Genomic DNA, 17,853 nt, shown 5'->3' on the forward strand with positions numbered 1-17,853 from the left:
TTTCTGGATGACAATTTGGGTTACACGTTAATTTGATTTTGCGGATTGTCGGTTTTGATCTCTAATTTTAGAAATTGGAAATAACAACAGTTCAACTGTCAAAGTTAGCAGTGTTGCCAGTTATTAAATATATTAAACACAATCTTACTTTCAACAACTCGATGAAATTGAAAGTAATTGCCCAGTGTTGCCAACCCAGTAGGCTTGCAGTACCTTAAGGGGGCGCGTTCTCGATCCGCCCATCGCAGCAGCCCGCGGTGATCGCATTTACCTATTGCGCACACACACTCACACATAAAATTATCATCGTCGCGGAAAGCGAAAGCAAGGTCACCACCACGTGTTCCTTTCTTCCTCTTGCGAAACGACAACAACGCCGCGATGACATGATCAATCGGGGCAGGCCGTGCCATTATTATTATTCAATCGCTTTATTGGGGCGACCCATGCACGCGCAATTGACGCTGGCAGTGTTGCCAGCAGTTGTCACCGTTGACTGGATGACAGCTCTCGCGAACCTGCGGAAATGAAGCAATCCTAGGCGTTCTTAACCTCTTTTTTTCCCCTGTAATGTTCTCTTAAGGTGCAAGTGATCGCGCGTTTAGTCCGATACAGAACTACAGAAACAAGTACCAAAACTAGGCCTGCTTTGTTTGGGCAAGTTTGTCGATATTCCGCCACATGTTCTTGTGGTTCATGTTGTGGTGGGTTCTTGTGTTGTTGGTCTGGTCTGTCAGGTTGCCAAAGCCTACTGCGCTGCCGCCGCTCTCAACCCCGATAACTCTGGCAATAATTTGGTTGAATGAGTCTCGAGTTCTGGTCTGACAACTGTCTTAAGGGGAAGGGGGAAGGGTTGCCAACATATCTTTCGCGTCTCACTTGCTTTGCTTTACTTCTTTGGCCGATTAAGAGCCGATCGCGCCGATTCGGACCCGCGCGGTTGCGGGTGAGAGCGAGAGAGAGAGCGAGCAAAAAGAGTTTGTTACAGTTTTTCCTGTGTGTGCACGAACAAGAGCAAGTGCCGATCGTCGTCGTCGTCGGGGTGTTCCGGAAAACAAACCCCAGCAGCGGCTTGTGTTGGGGCGGTATAAAACCATGTCCCTTGGCATTGTTTCGGCACAGTTTGCAAACAGTCCTGGCAAGTGTGGCACAGATACCCACCCCAAGGAGGTTTCAAAGGCACTCAATAGTGATTTCCGTGAATTTTTTTAGTTTCGTGAAGAAAAACGCAACAAACTACTCCTCAAAATGAAGGTTTTCGTAAGTAGTTTATTATAAATGTGATGAAATAAAAGAAAACTTGTGCAAAAAATGGCAACACTGCCAAGTTGGTGATCGTTGAAAATTTCAAGAACTGTCAAAAGTGATACAAAAAATGTGGACAAGAAAAGTTTGAGCAGAACAATAAATGTTAAAGATCGTGAATTAAACGTTAAATCAAAGCAGGTGGTTTCGTGAAACTTGGCCAACTGTGATTTAGAATAAAATTCGTCTTTCTAATGTGACTACGAACGTGATCATTAATGAATGATTTAAATGTGCAAGAAAGAGAAAAAATCTTTTTTTAAATTTTGAACTAAGTTTTATTTTATATGCGCGATCATCTAAGAATCGTGTCTAATAATTTTCTTGTGTTTTTAAATGGTTTTTCAACTTTTTTCATCCATTTCCACAAAATTTACTTCATCAGTCTTTTTTTCTAAATTATATTTTTTGCGATTAAAACAACATTAAACGTGATTCTATTTATATAACATGTGTTACCTTTGCCTGAAATTTTATTTTAGGAGATAAAAAAAATGTCTGTTCCCTCAAACAAAAATCACAAGATTTTGTTAATGTGATTTAAACTAATAAGGATAAGATTATCCGTAGAATGCGACAAACATTTAGTACTTTAATTTTAAAATTAGCGTGTAAACTCGGCTTGACAGTTTAATCAACTGAAAAACAAAAGCATATTTTCCTTCGTTCAACTAATAAATCTGCAAACATTTAAATCAAATTCAATGATCTCGAACTTAAGGTTGAATAAATTACGTTTTTAAAACAAATCAATAAAATTTTTGAATGTTGAAAATTTGGTAGGTTGAATATTACCTATTTTTTGAGTAATACTACGTAAAAACTGTGTAAAAATGTCAACCTGGTGAATATTCATCAGAAACTGATGAAAATTCGTCATTTTCTGATTAATATTACACATTTTTTTTGACACAAAATCTGTCACTATTTCCTGATGAGTATTACCGTTATTTTTCTGTGTATGAAAAAAAAATTGTTTTCAAAATTTGACTTTAAATTTACCCAAAATCAGCAACAAAAAATCACATCTCGTTCAATTTTTTTTGTCATTTGCTTCAAAACTCATCTTTTAGCGACTCTCGACTCTCGGGCTGTCGATCTTCTCGATTCCATTATTGCTCCAGCTGTCAATGAAATTTTCAGTCCCTTCAAGCAGCATGCTTTGATTATTCGTTCTATAATTTGATGTCTCCCGCTCTCGACGGTCTCTTCAATATCGACACAGAGAGAGAGTCTACTGTGTTTTGATTCATTTTGATCAAACTTTGCTCACATGACAGCTGTGAATTTATTTGCATCGAATTTGCTATCTCTTTCTAGCAAAAGTTTTTTGTCATGCGACTTCTACATATTTTTTTTCGACTGACCGCCCGACATGTCAGCCAACATATTTCGCAGGAACTGTGACAGCTCGATCATTGTTTGTATCAGGACACTGTGACGAGGAGTTCGTCATTTTTGGGTTAAATTATATTTTTCTCACTGGGTCTTGAAAGCATTATTCTCAGAAATTTGTTTAACCCTCTACTGCCCAAATTTTTTTTCCGATTTTTTTTATTTTTCCCGTGTTTAGGATGTCAATTTGAGCAACTTTTGTTCTACGAAAAACATTACTTCTCTTGTTTATGGTTTTTCTTGTTTCATTTTTAGTTTTTGAATTTGCATTTATTTTGTTAAGTTTATGTTTGTTTTTGCTAGTATTTGGCTTATTCTACCACCTAATTGAATTACATTTTGCCTAACTAATTTTTTCACGTTTTACATCCACTTTTTCAATTTTTTGCTTGTTTTTCACATTTTCTGCTATAGAATGGCACCATCATCATTTAAATTGTAGAAAAATGCGTAGAGGCATAGTCTGGGACACTACAAAAATTACTGCATGCTTCATTTGACTGAAAATATAGGAAATGTTAGTAAAAAACACAGCCAAATTTGACCCCTGAATTTTTTTTTTACATTTTTAAAAACATTGGCAAAGTCACATAAAACAAGTAAAACTTCCAACCCTAAAATTTTCTTAAATTTTAGGAGTTCTTCTTTCCAAAGCTTTTCAAAAATCAAAAATTTTGGTAAAAAAATGGATTTTTGGCGAATTTTTAGATCGAAACCCGTCTAAAGGCGGGGTTGGGTTGTAGAGGGTTAATTTTTGAAAGATTCTGTTAAACTTTGTACACATTTTGCAAACTCTCGCAGATTTGAGTGTGACGCGTTCTAATTTGACATTTGCCTCCCTTACTCAATTTTGAGTAAGTGTGGTTTAATATGATCTGAGTATTTTTGAATGCTTCCGACTAGAATGTTTGCGGAAAAATATGATAAGTTTAGTTTTTATTCGTTTGTTGACAGCTTTAGGGCAGTGTTGCCAGTTTTTCAGAAAATGAAGAATTTTGACTAAATTTTTGCTTTTCCCCGTCCAGATCGTCGGATCCGTCCTGCTGCTGGCCACCGTCGCCTCGGCCCACTACTGGCACTACGTCCCGTCCGATACCCCCGAGGTGGCCGCCGCCAAGGCCGAACACTTTGCCGCGCACCAGGCCGCCCGCGGACATGTCGGTGCCGGTCCGATTGACACCCCCGAAGTTCAGCACGCCAAGGCCCAGCACTTTGCCGCCCATGCCGCCGCCCGCGCTGGCCATCCCGGAGCCGCCGCTGCCCCTGCCTGGCACGCCGCCCCAGCTGCCCACGCTTGGCACGGAGCCGGTGCCTGGCACGGACCCCAGCACATCCCGGTGATCCACAACGGAGTGCCGGTTGAGACCCCGGAAGTCCAGCACGCCAAGGCCGCCCATCTGGCTGCTCTGCACTCCGCCGGATCCGGTGCCCATTGGGGCCCAGCCGGACACGAGGACGATGGCTCCTACAAGCCCCAGTGGGATGCCCACAACTACTAAAGAACCTGTCCTTTCCCTTTTTCCCCCTTACTCTCCAAAAATGCCAAACCACCAACCCCTCGAAATTAGCTAGGCCTTAGGATATGTTTTAAAAAATCATAACAAAAAACAAGCAAATACTCAGAGTCACTGCCAACTCCCTTGGTAAGAGCCCCGACCCCCCCTTCCTCCTCTTTCTGTGTTTATTTTTTCTATTGTAAAAAGTATTTCAAAACGCGCTAGAGCTTCGGAAAAAGTCACGCAGCAGCAGCAGCAAGTATTATTCTAATCAGGACATTCACGATCAAAAGCAACCGCAACAACACCAGCTCACAAAAACGAGAGAGAGAAAGTAAACAATCATGTGTCACAATCCGTAGTAGACAACAACAACAACGATCACCGCCACTATTGAGTGCGTATCTGTCAAAGAAAAGGAAGAATTTTCCCCCGGCACCAAAACAACAACAACGCCCAACGCACGCACCCAGCCTACTTGGAGTTCCGCTCCTTCGCACAACGAGAAACATCAACCGTGTGCTCCATCCAAGAACGGACGCGGAACGACAAGCGACAAGCGAACATCTGTCAAATTTAACCATCAATGGCTGAATTGTGTGTGTGTGTGTGCGAGCCGTGCGGTTCGGGGGACTAGCTTCCGCAAGCAAATCCAATTGAAATCCAATTATTGAAATGCTAATCGAACTCTCCCCCGCTTGAAATTGTAATTTTTCGTGTTTACTTGATTAGTTGTGTCCGTAGTGGAGACAAACAAAAAAAAAACAACAGAGATATATTAAATATTGCAATCACTTTAAAAGTCGAACCAAAAAAAAGTGTTTAAATTTCCGAACTCATGATGACAGATTCTTAAAAAACTCCCATTGATTAAAATCAAGCATTTTACGTCAAACTCGAACATACTCAGAAATAAGCTAATGAGGCATCTGTCAGATTTGAGTGAATTTTACTCAGAATTCAAATTGAGTGAAATTCACCCAGATCTGAAAGATGCCACATTTACCTAATTTTGAGTTGGTTCAGTTTTGATGAAAACTGAGTGATGTTGAATATGCGTGTACAAACGATTTCCAAACAGGTCGTTATTATCCGCGCACCACCAAACCGAAGTGCGCATCTCTTCTGTTGCGCGAAAAAAACTGTTGCGCCGTACAAAAATTGAGTGGTTTGTTGTAAGCGTGTACATGAGCCTGTGGCGCAACAGGCTTTGACAGGTTGCGCTCGTATTTTGATTTTTGTCTGCCTTCACAATATTTGCATTTGACAGCTGTCTTTTTTTAGATTAGCGAATTCAACTCTAGTTAAAATTACGTCTTTGGAATCAGCGTGCAAATCAGAACTATCATGGTCATTTTCAAATAAGTGAAATACTAATTCAGTATGAGCTTGTTCTGCTTAAAAACTGCTTTTCTTCAAAAAAATCCAATAAAAAAATGTTTCAGTTAGGTTCCGGGTGTTCTACTATAAATGTGGATTATGGAATTTATTGAAAATCGTGCACTCTTTATTTAAGATCGGTTAAATAAAATCCATTCAAGAGTAATATTTTCTTAAAGATCGCAAGATTTTCCATGTATCCTTCTAAGATATCAAGTTGTACCATTTTCCGTATTATTTCCGTATAGTTCAAATCAATTTGATGAATTAAGCTTCAAGTAGGTTTATTTATAAGAATATTATTTTTCAACTTTTTATAATAAATTAAACAAAACAATGTCAAACAAACCAGTACTCCTTGACGTCAAAGATGGAAAAATTGGAAATCGAGTAATCTCTCAATAATCTTGCTCAAATTAATATTTTTGTGGGCTAGAGTGGGTCTCGTGGCGCAGGGGTAGCGGCTTCGGCTGCCGATCCCGATGATGCTATGAGACGCGGGTTCGATTCCCGCCTTATCCACTGAGCTTCTATCGGATGGTGAAGTAAAACGTCGGTCCCGGTTTCTCCTGTCTCGTCAGAGGCGCTGGAGCAGAAATCCCACGTTAGAGGAAGGCCATGCCCCGGGGGGCGTAGTGCCAATAGTTTCGTTTCGTTATAATTCTAGAGTTTTATTCAAAAAGGTCCTATAAACATATGAAACAGAATAGCTTGTAGGGCCTATTAAAAAAAATCTGGAATTGTGCCCATTGTAACCCATGGTGTTTCAAAAAGATCACGACGTTGATAATAAGTTTTGAAAATTGAACCTTTGGTTAATCGAATGCAGCCACATAAAGAAAAAAAGAAACCGGAAAATTAGGTTTTTCATGCGTTTATCACCAAATAGCACAAAACATTCAAATGCTGGTATCTCAGCATCAAAAAAAAATTGATTAATGTTAAAAATGATGCAAAATTACTCGGAAAAATTTTACTTTGGATAATCGAATCACGATTTTTTTTTTTCGTTGTCTAATTTTTGATTTTCGAGTTTAGGTATGACCCCTAAACTATTCTAAAATGATTTAGAATTTTTAAATCCAAGATGGTGGCCAAAATGGCGGTAATGCAATATTGAATAAATGCATTTTATTTTTTAATGGAAAATCAACAACTCAAATTTGACTAAAATGAGGTCGTAGAACTCAACTTTTGTATTAAAAACATGAAAATGAAAAAAAAAAATACGAAAACAAATCTTGACTTTTTTTGATTAGGTCCTATAAACAAATGTAAACATTGAGTGTATCCCGCTTACTCCGATGGGCATTGACGTATGGTGTGAAAGAGATGCACTCAATGTTTACATTTGTTTATAGGACCTAATCAAAAAAATGTCAAGAAATTAGTTTTGTTCGTGATTCGATTATCCGAAGTCCCATACAAACCTTCGGATAATCGAGTCTGGACTGTATGCTAAACACTCTGTTGAAAATATCATCAAGATTTCGAATTCCAAACTAAAATATGAAAAAGGCATAATTTTTAATTTCATCACCATTAGTATTGGACACAAGCAGTGAATGCCAAAAATTTAAAACATTCCTATAGGAGGATTTATCACAAAAACCTTATCATTAATTTTAGTAAATTTCGTTTCCATTTCAATTCAATTCATTTTACTAGTAAATAATCAATTCACACATACATTACCATTATAAATCCGATTTATCGTTGAAATTTGTATTTTTAACTCTTTTTAAAGTATTTTTTTTTAATTTAGCAGCGTTGCAAATTTTTGCCTTTGTAGGTCATAGCTTAAAAATTGTCAACATTGTCAGAAACTGTGTTTTTTTTTCGTAAATAGATTTGATGTGTTAAAAAGAGAATTAAAAATGGGTTAATTTTATTTGGAGTGTAGTTTTCGTCAAAACGGAACTAACTCAGAAATGAGTAAGAGGGGTATCTATCGCAGATTTGAGTATTTCATAATTTATGTGTAGGTTCAGTTTGACTAAAACCGAGAAAATGGAAGGTATCCTTTTTATGAAAAAGGTAAGATTTGGGATACTCAGAGTTGAGTTTAATTTACCCTTTGTTTGTGTTTTTCTGCTCTGGATAAAATAGTCTTGAAATGTAGGTTTTTGTTCAAAAGGGACTACTTTTACTAGTGGAATAGCAAGAGAATGTTAAATTGAAGGTCCTAAAAATAGTAGGGTCGACAGAAAAGTTGCATTTGGCATGCTAATGACAGATTATCACAAAAGTGTTCCGAATGTGTGGGATGACTGTAAGGTTTTGACTAAATTTAAGTTTCTGAACTAAAACCAAATTCTTTTGCAGCCCATTTTAGACATGTTCTACCACAACAACATTGACCAACCCCTTCAAAAAACCCAACGCAATAGAGCAATTAACAACACATCCGCCTTCGTCGGATGCAACAATGTGGAGCATGTCTGTGAATTCCAGGGCGCAATCAACCTTGCAAAGGTCGGTTTGTTTTGATTTTTATTAGCTGCGCGCACTGCTCCAAAACGGCAGCCGAAGGGAAACGGCAAGGTCGTCCTGAAATCACGCGGTCCGGAATCGATTTCACGACGAACCGTGTGAAACCCCAATGGTTCGGCGTTTTGTGGGGTTATTCTTCTCTTTCAATCGATTAGTTACCTTAAGTGGAGCGTTTATGGTAGAGCTCTTAAGAGGAATTGGGTTGAAATTTGTGTGACACTTGCAGCAAAAATAGGGAGGAAAAACTCAAAGTAAAGCTTGTTTGGTTTAGCGTGCATAATTTTTTGACAGTTCGAACAACAATTTTGAGACGCTCAAGTAATGAATGTCTGCGCGCAATTTTCGCACCCAGTAGGCCGATAATTGCTTTTCCCGCATGTGGCGTGAGGTGCGTCGAGCAATCCACTGAACTGAAATGCTAGGACGCAAGCTTGGCATTCTTGACGGGGTTCATACACGCTGATTGAGTGATGATAAATAATCGGATCAGCAGTGGGGGTGATTTAAGGTGGAATGTTGCTTTTCAGAAACGGACTCCGGTTGGAATTGAGTCTTCCATATTAACTCATTTTTAGCTGTCAACAAGTGGGTAAAAATTATGCGTACTTTTGTTTTGCGCTACACGGTTGAGAAATTAAGTCAAGTTTAGGTTCAAACTAGTTCTGCTGCATGGGAAGAGACTTTTTCTTACAACTTTTGACGTAGAACTACACTTTTACGACTCAAAAAGCCAAACAATAATGACAGTCAATAAGCATTTTTGTGCAATATCCTCAACAAAGGCTACCCTTCAAAAAACCCTTCTAGTTAAACTGGCGGGGAGACTCCATGTTTTGGTCATTTGCCTTGCACACTAGATTGGACATGGCTAGTGCACGGATCACGCGGCATGCCATGAGAAGCAATAAAAGTTTAATGAGCTTGTATTAATATGAGGTGGCTAATGGTGATTGCCCCTCTCTCACTCAGTTTAGTCGCTCTCTTTCGCACCTATCTGCGTTCTCGACGACTCTTCGAGTTGAGGAGTTTCGGTCTGGCAAGCTCGAGCTTTATTTTTTCGGCATTTTTTTTCTTCTTATCTCATCGCCCAGCTGACCGTTGCCGATCGTCGTGCTTCAACGGAGAGCTGCAGAGTCTGAGAAAGATAGAGATAGAGAGAGAGAGGGTAATTAATTTTTCGGGCCAACGACGTTAAACGTGCAGGTTTGCTAATTTATGGCGATTATGGGCAAATTAAGTGATTTATTGTTGTTCTTGTTGCGCGCCGGTTTGGGCCGGGTGAGGAAATGCAACTGCTCGTTTTTTGGGTAGATTTGAATGAAATAACTTTAATTTGATTTAACAGTGGAGTTTATTTCAGCACTTTTTTTCAGAATCTTTGAAAATGCTAAATATAAATTGCGTACTAAAGCCCTGTGTAAATTTTTATGTACAACGGTTTAAAACACGATTAAAAACCATTTTTGATCATTTTTTTTTTCATTTTAATGCAATTTTTTTTTGACAATACAACATTTTTTCGATGGATCAACTATGGTCCCCTTGGAACGAGCTGTCAAGTAGGAGCATTTCTGTCAAGAAGGACCGCGAGGTTAATTTTTCAAAATTGATTTGAAAATCCATTTTAGATCCTTTGAGGTCGTACAAAGGGTCATTGTACTTAGAAGAAAAATGAGCTTTATCGCTGTAAAAAATAATATCAGCAATCTAAGCTTCATTTTAGGACCCAATTGTAGTACTTTGGTATAAAAATATGTTAAGTTTTTCTACAAAAAAAAAGGAATCTCCAACAATATTTCAATTTTATAGGAATTATGTTAATTTAAAATGTTTTTTGCAACCTATCAAAGTTGATCAAAGTTAAAAATTATTTTTATACACTCAAATATAACCACAAAATTCAGTAACTAATTTTGAAAGCATAAAAATGTGATGGATGACCATCACTCATTTTTTGATATAATTTTATCTAAATTTTTGTAGAATGAGTGAAAGCACAAATAAAAATTGTTGAGTGTAGAATAAAAGTGCAATTTGCCAAACTCTAATTCACGGTGTATCGGAACTGCTTCACCTGAAACTCCAAAACCTTGTCTCAAGCAAACGTCAAATAAATCGAACTTTCAAACAACAACAACGCGTTTTATTGCTAATTCTTAAAAAAATATGTTATAAAACTCATTTTAAGAAATAATATTAAGCATGTTTTCTAACGCAAAATCTTCCAGCATTCCCTGTAATTGTACTACAGTGCAAATCCATAAAATATTGCGTCGTCGACAAATCACCCCATGCGTCCCGATTCGCCCCAATTTACGGTATCAGTTTAGGACATTATTTTTGTTTTTTATTTATTTAAGCTGAAACCATATTTTGAGAAAATTCATGTTTTTTGCACATTATGAAAAGTCTGTAGTAAAAATTAATGAAAAATAACATTTCAAAACCATTTTTTTTGTATTTTTGTATCTATAATATAGTAAAAATACTCATATAGAATTTCGCGTCAATGGTTTTTTTGTTTAATTCAATTTTGGACTTAACAAAACTTCTATACAGTCGTGCCTCGGTTTAGCACCGCATATGGGGGATGCAAAACCGAGGCGTGCATAACTGAGTCAAAGAGCTTATGGGATTTGGGCTATATGGGAGACATCGGCTATAATCCTAAGAAAAATCATCCAAACTTCAAAAAATTATAATATTGTGGAATCGGGATGATGCTAACTATCCATTGATATTATAATTACATGAAAATTTTCAAAAAAAAAACGTATTTTTCCCTGTATTTTTAAAATGCAATTTTTCCTCGAAAATACCTCAAAATGATCGGGATATTTTCAAACATTTCGAAAGTAATAACAATTTTTTTTTGAAGATATTAAAAAATTTCACAACGCTACGTATTTTTGAAAAAATACTCCAAATTTCAGTTTTTTTACAATATGGGTAACAAGTAATCACATTTTTTTCATGGATTTAGAAGTTTTCACAAATTTTTTTAAATCCTGAAAAAATCACAAAACTACGTATCTTATAAAAAAAAATACTCCAAATTATTGCAATATAAGAATCAAATAATCGGGATTTTATCATACATTTCGAAGTTTTTACACATTTTTTTAATACTCAAAAATAACAAAAAACTACATATTTGGGAAAAATACGTCATTTGTTACCCATATTGTAACAAAACTGAAATGTTTAGTATTTTTTGGAAAATACGTAGTTTTATGAAAATTTTAAGCATCTAAAAAATTTGTGCTATTGCTTTCGAAATGTATCAGAAAATCCCAATGATTTGATACCCATATTGCAGCAAAACTGAAATTTTCAGTATTTTTTTTCGAAAATATTTTGTTTTGTGAAAATTTAAAGTATATCAAAAGTGTGTGCTATTGCTTTCGAAATGTTACAAAAAATCCCGATCATTTGATGCCTATTTTGTAACAAAACTGAAATTTTCAGTATATTTTTCGAAAATACGTAGTTTTGTGAAAATTTTAAGTATATCAAAAATGTGTGCTTTTGCTTTCGAAATGTATAAAAAAATCCAGATCATTTGATACCCATTTTGTAACAAAACTGAAATGTTGAGTATTTTTTCGAAAAAACGTAGTTTTGTAAATATTTTAAGTACATCAAAAATGTGTGCTATTGCTTTCGAAATGTACCAAAAAATCCCGATCATTTGATACCAATATTTTAATAAAACTGATATTTTGAGCATTTTTTCGAAAATATGTAGTTTTGTGAAAATTTCGAGTATTTTCAAAAAAATTTGCTCTTACTTTCGAAATATATCAAAAATCCCGATCATTTGATACTCATATTGGTAAAAACTGAAATTTTGAGTATTTTTTGAAAATACGTAGTTTTGTGAACATTTTGAGTATTTTAAAAGAATGTTTTATGATTTCGAAATGTATGAAAAAAAATCCGGTAATATGGTAAAAAACTGAAATTTGGAGTATTTTTTTTAAATACGTAGTTTTGTGAAAAAATTTATTACTTTTGAAATATATGGAAAAATCTGATTATTTGATACCCATATTGTAAAAAAAAACTTAGAATTAAGGGGTTACATACATGTAAATCGGCAAAAATGTCAGAGGTTGGTTTGAGTACAAGCTTAAACTTTTTTTAAATCTGTTTTCAGGATATAAAAATATACATTTTCAACTAATAACAAAATAAATTTGAAGACATTCGGTTGTATCATTGCCGAGATACAGCTATATGAAGTTAACATTTTCAAAAAACGGGTGCCACGATATCTCAACACTGCCTTGACCAAATCGGCTCAAAATTTTGGTGAAGACTCATAAAAACAGCCCCGTGTGCATGACGAAGGTCGATTTTCAAAAAGTTTATTTTAAAAAAAGATAAAAATATTTTTATGTTTTTCATATAAAAAATCGAAAGTTTTTGATTTTTGCATTTTTAAAAAATGTGAAATTTCAAAATCGGGCTTCGTCATGCACACGAGATATGTCTTGTGAGTCTTCACCGCAAATTTCAGCCAATTTGGTCCGTCCCATCTCGAGATATCGTGGCACCCGTAAATAATCTCAGTGTTCAGAGAAAAACGCTCGCAAAGTTAGACAGTTCGCATTGCGCATGGCAAAAATTTCAGCTTAAATCATCTGTTGCTTACTTTAATCACAAAATATCTTTATGAAACTTTCAGGAGTGACTGAAAATCATCTTTAAAGTTAATTTAATAAATTTTCTGTAATATCAAATTTTGTGATTTTCTACATGTATGTAACCCCTTAAGTATTTTTCGAAAATACATAGTTTTGAGATTTTTTATAGTATATTCAAAACCTGTTTTATTAAAAAAAATGTGAAAATTCTCAACAATTTTTCATTTTTTATACATTGTTGATCCGACCATATGTCCTGAGATTACCTTGCAAGAAAAGTATTTTTGATGATGGGATGATGATTTTTGGATGATTTGTTGGAATTGGAAACAATTGATCCGATTTTTTAAATTAAAAAAAGTGTAACATAAACATAACATAACATAAAAAATACATTTGAAAATTTAATCGAATTATTTGACTTTTTTGGAATGTAATGATGTGATTTTAAAAATTTGAAAGTTAAAAGTTATTACTTCAAGAAAATGCAAATTAATATTAATACATCAAAAAATTGTCAAATATTCGGCCTAGGCAAAACAATGATTCAAACCAAAAATTAATAAATCCTTGTCCGAGTGTCCTCAAAAAGCTGTAACAATCCCTATGAAATATGATGGCTTGACATCGAGCGGTTAACCTTAAAAATCAGCTATAAGTCGAATGATAAACAACTTTTGCGAGGTAGAGAAAGAAATAATAGTTTTTACACATACTCTGATTTCAGGATATAAATTTGACAGCCTGCGTTCAGTGTTTACGTTTTTGTGCAATTTTTAATTGGAATTGACAATTTGTAAAACATTCAGTTTGTTTAAAGTTGAGGGACTTCAATTCTTTGTAAGAGACGAACCTGCTGAACTGTCAATTTCTGAAGGAACATGAGCAAATTGAAAGCTCATTTTGCAGAGTTGCAACATTTTCATCGCAAATAACAACCTGAACGGTCAATTATCAGATACCAGAGCTACCCTTTAAGTTAACCCTTTATCACCTTTAGAAAATTGAACAATTTGCAAAACCTTGCCCCAACTACACACCGCGTTGATCCAAATAACTCTAAAACAGTCATTAGTCTTCCGTCTATTCACTGCATCGGCCCTGCCCATGCCCAAAGCTTTTCCTCGATTAAAGTGCGAACTCAGCAACAACCTACACCCCGGCTTAAGCCCGGCTAATCAAACAATAAAATTAGAACGTTTACTCTCCGCTTAAAATCCGCAATGCAACAGCAGCAACAAGTACCCAAAACCTTGGGTGGCCCCTTTCTATCCAAGCAACCCAACCTAACCCGCAAAAAAAAAAAAACATTCTTGCCACCTTCGCGATCGGCCTGCTGCGATAAGCTAGAGTCCACACCCCCCACACAAAACTCAGCGGTCAATGAATTTTTTACATACCACACCGCGTCACCACCGTTAGGACACCGTTCTCTAGAACCATCCAAGCTGGCTTTGATCTGTGCGCGGTCAGCTGTTCAAACCGAGAGAGCGGGACCTTTCGGAGAAAATTGAGCACGGACCCCGGCACGCGATCGATCGTGAAAAGCCGCAAAACGACCACGAGAGAGCGAGAGGAGGGCTTTTTCGGAAAAGCTCCGCGTGGAAGGGACTTTGCGGTATAAAACCGCACGGTTCCGGCCCAGAAAGGCACAGTTCGCAAACAGTCCTAGTCCGGGTAGCAACAGGCTCAGCTAGGAGGTTTAGCAGCGCACTCAATAGTGAACAATCAATAGTGAAGTTTTGCTTTAGTTACAATTTTGAAAATGAGAGCATTTGTAAGTAGTTTTGTGGGGGTGAATTCTGTGCTGGTCTCATCAACTTGAATTAACAGTGTATGGAGCTGTCAAAAAAAAAACAAGATGGCGGTGCTCCTATTGTTTTGTTTAACGTTGACTTCTGAGGAGGCAAATTGGACTTTATTGTGTGCTCACTCGAGAAAGTAATGTGTTTGAAATTTGGGATTGTTGCGTGTTTTCGTTGATGAGATATCGGTGTTTGAAAATGCCAAGTGTAACCTAAGATTTTCTCGCAGGTGTTGGGATCCGTGCTGCTGCTGGCTTCGGCCACTTCCGGTCACTATCTGGGCCATGCGGTGTCCTCGCAGTACCAGGCTCATGACGGTGTCGGTGGATACTCGTACGGCTATGCTGATCAGAACTCGCAGAAGCACGAGACCAAGGACGCCCATGGAGTGACCCACGGTGGATACTCGTACGTCGACGGAGATGGTCACACGCAGACCGTGAAGTACACCGCGGATCCGATCCACGGTTTCCAGGTTGCGGCCACCAATCTGCCCAAGGGACCAGCTCCGGTTCCGGTTCATGACGTCCACGCCCACCACGTTCCGGCCTACACCGCTTATGCCGCTCCATGGGCCTACGCGCACCCGATTGCCCTGGGACACAACGGCGTCCCGCTCGAGACCCCGGAAGTCCAGGCTGCCAAGGCTGCCCACTTCGCCGCCCATGCCGAAGCCAAGTCCCGCCTGCACAAGCGTTCCGCCCCATGGGGATACGTTCCTGCCGATACCCCGGAAGTTTCCGCCGCCAAGGCCGCCCACTTTGCCGCTCACGCCGCCGTCAAGACCGGACATGGTCCAGTTGCTGCCCCGATCGCCGCCCACCACCAGCACTGGGACCATGCCCCAGCCCAGAAGGCCTGGCACGGACCCATCCACATCCCGGTGATCCACAAGGGAGTTCCGCTTGAGCCCAAGGAAGTGCAGCACGCCAAGGCCGAACACGCCGCCGCCTACGCCAAGGTCCAGGGACACCAGCACTACGCCCCAGCTCCCCAGGAACACTACGGACACCACGAGGAGGCCAAGTCGTACGGTGCCTGGCACGGACCCCAGCACATCCCGGTGATCCACAACGGAGTTCCAGTCGAAACCCCCGAGGTGCAGCACGCTAAGGCCGCCCACCTGAACGCTCTGGCCGGTGCCGGTGCCCACTCCGGACACGCTGCCGCCCCCGCCTGGGGACATGGCCCCGAAGACGACGGCTCGTACGACCCCGCCAAGTACGAACGCGCCGACTACTAGATCATCCCAAACACACACACAACATGCCAAACCACCTCCTAGAAACTAGAAAAAAGAACCCGGCGCACCGAACCTCCCCACCCCAACCCTCCGGACCACCCCCCCCTATTGAGTGCCAAAAACTGTCAAACGAAACGAGGAAGAATTTTCCCGCCCAGCCGGCCCTTCCGAAACGAACCAAACGTCACCCTTCTCCCGGTTCGTGTCTCGGCTAAGGGTCGCCGAGGCGGGACTAGCTTCGACTGCGAAAACCTAACCTGAAAAGAGAGATTGAAGTGTCCGGCGGGTGTTTTGCGGGAGGAACAACCATCAAGTCAAGTTCGGTCACCGAGCCCTCTGTCTCAAAGCCCTACTAGTGTATTACTCCAATTTAACGTGTAACTGCAGTGAATTAAATGTCGGTGCGAAGCACCGACGGAAATCATAATTTTGAATTGTTTTTTTAATTACAGTTTTATGGAACGGAAAGAACGGCCACAGTCCTCAAATGTTGCGAACTCTTCTGCCTATTTTTGGTTAAAATCGAATGGGTAAGTGATCTAAATTTTAAATCGATTTAAGGCTTTCTCGGGAACCGTGTAGTTCTGTTTTGACAGCTGCGCGTTTTCCCAGTCACGACGTTCTAGCAGGATTCTGGCAGAACCAGCTCTGCTAGAATATTGCGTCACTGAGACGTTTTTAATCGAACCAAACCATGTGAAAAGACCTTAGTTAGTTTGTGAAGTATCAACAAAACAATGTTAATTGACCAATTTGACTTTGTGAACAAAGAGTGTAGCCTGCTCACTGCTAATGTGGACATTCACTGACGTGAGAAGGTTACGCTTTTATGTTTACAAACTCTCATCGGCCCAAATGCATTGTTTTGCTAGAAATGTGTATTCCGCGCAGGGTTACCAGGTCAAAATTTGAAATATGAAATTGAAAAATCTGGCGAACGAAAATTCAACAATTCTGAATGGTTAAGGGGAGGGAGGATAAAAATTAATGCAAAAGTTTGTAGAAATCAGATAATTTAACTGATTTATGACCTTAAAAATGTTAAACTTACAACTTCTTTTTGAAAGACACATTTTTTGTCTATGTGATTTTCAATTGAAAACTCAGGAAGGAGGAATCTTAATTCTGGCTGTCTCTTGAAAAATCTGGCATTCCCAGATTTATCTGGCAACCTGGCAACCCTGATTCCGTTTGTAACTCAAGTAACATTTTTTTCCAGGAGTTCTACAAGAGCTCTTCAAGATAGCTACAGCATAGCAGTTTGGACCGCGGTAGGATAAAACTCTCTTCAAGTACTCTTCCAAACTCCTGAAGAAGTTTTGAAGAGAATTTTATCCTACCGCGGTCCAAACTGCTATGCTGTAGCTATCTATCTTGAAGAGCTCTTGTAGAACTCCTGGAAAAAATGTTACTTGGGAATTCTACATTCGTCAAAACCAAACTTACTAAATAATCAGTTCAAATAGAAATGTTAAATTTTAGTGAATTTTTATGAAAACTTAATGTAATTTACTCTCAATTCTCAAATATTTTTTCAAAACAACCTATGTGCTATGGGATTCCTTTACGCATTCCACCTTTTGAAAAATTAATCTAGAATTCACCTTAACTTCCGTCAATTTTCAACAGAGCGAAATCAAGGATGTAAACAAACAGCCTATCCCACTCTTACTCAAAGTCAGGGCCTCGCCTCGAAACGTCATACAGGAACAAAAGCTGCGAACCGAAGATTCGCGTGACGTTTTGTCGTTTTGACAGTCCGAAACGGATGAATTTCCCCATTATCGGTTTCTCGCACGGATAAAATGGAAATTGTTGCACACATTTGAAGTTGCCAAATATCCAACTAATTTTTGTTTTATGCTCATTTTCATCATTAAAGCATAAGTTTTGTAACAAAAATGTTTGTAAAATACAGACAAACTTGATTCACGATGATTTAATGTATAATCTTGCTTTAAAGGCGGCAAAACGGAAATTATAAATAAATTTCAATGATTTTTTTTCTTTTTATAAAACTTTGCAAACATAAGGTTATTTCTTCAGACGTTGTAAATAGAACGTAATAATTAAAGATTTGCTTTATA

The 17,853-nt window shown here is 38.3% G+C and overlaps 1 protein-coding gene across 1 annotated transcript; it reads left to right on the forward strand.

Moving 5' to 3' along the window:
* Positions 1–1,096: 1,096 nt before the first annotated feature.
* On the forward strand, positions 1,097–16,193 carry LOC6051867 (histidine-rich protein PFHRP-II). Its single transcript, XM_038266559.1, has 4 exons — positions 1,097–1,260; positions 3,726–4,197; positions 14,470–14,495; positions 14,753–16,193. Exons 1-4 carry the CDS (start codon positions 1,249–1,251, stop codon positions 15,764–15,766), a joined length of 1,524 nt encoding a protein of 507 aa, XP_038122487.1. The 5' UTR covers positions 1,097–1,248; the 3' UTR covers positions 15,767–16,193.
* The last annotated feature ends 1,660 nt before the right edge of the window (positions 16,194–17,853 follow it).

This window comes from Culex quinquefasciatus, chromosome 1 (genome assembly GCF_015732765.1).
Source record: "Culex quinquefasciatus strain JHB chromosome 1, VPISU_Cqui_1.0_pri_paternal, whole genome shotgun sequence".
NCBI classification, from domain to species: Eukaryota; Metazoa; Arthropoda; class Insecta; order Diptera; family Culicidae; genus Culex; species Culex quinquefasciatus.

Excerpts from the sequence above, each read along its gene's own strand:
- LOC6051867 (XM_038266559.1), top strand. Across the intron at positions 4,198-14,469 it reads GTGGGATGCCCACAACTACT|TTACAATTTTGAAAATGAGA; the intron begins AAAGAACCTGTC and ends GTTTTGCTTTAG. Across the intron at positions 14,496-14,752 it reads TTTTGAAAATGAGAGCATTT|GTGTTGGGATCCGTGCTGCT; the intron begins GTAAGTAGTTTT and ends ATTTTCTCGCAG.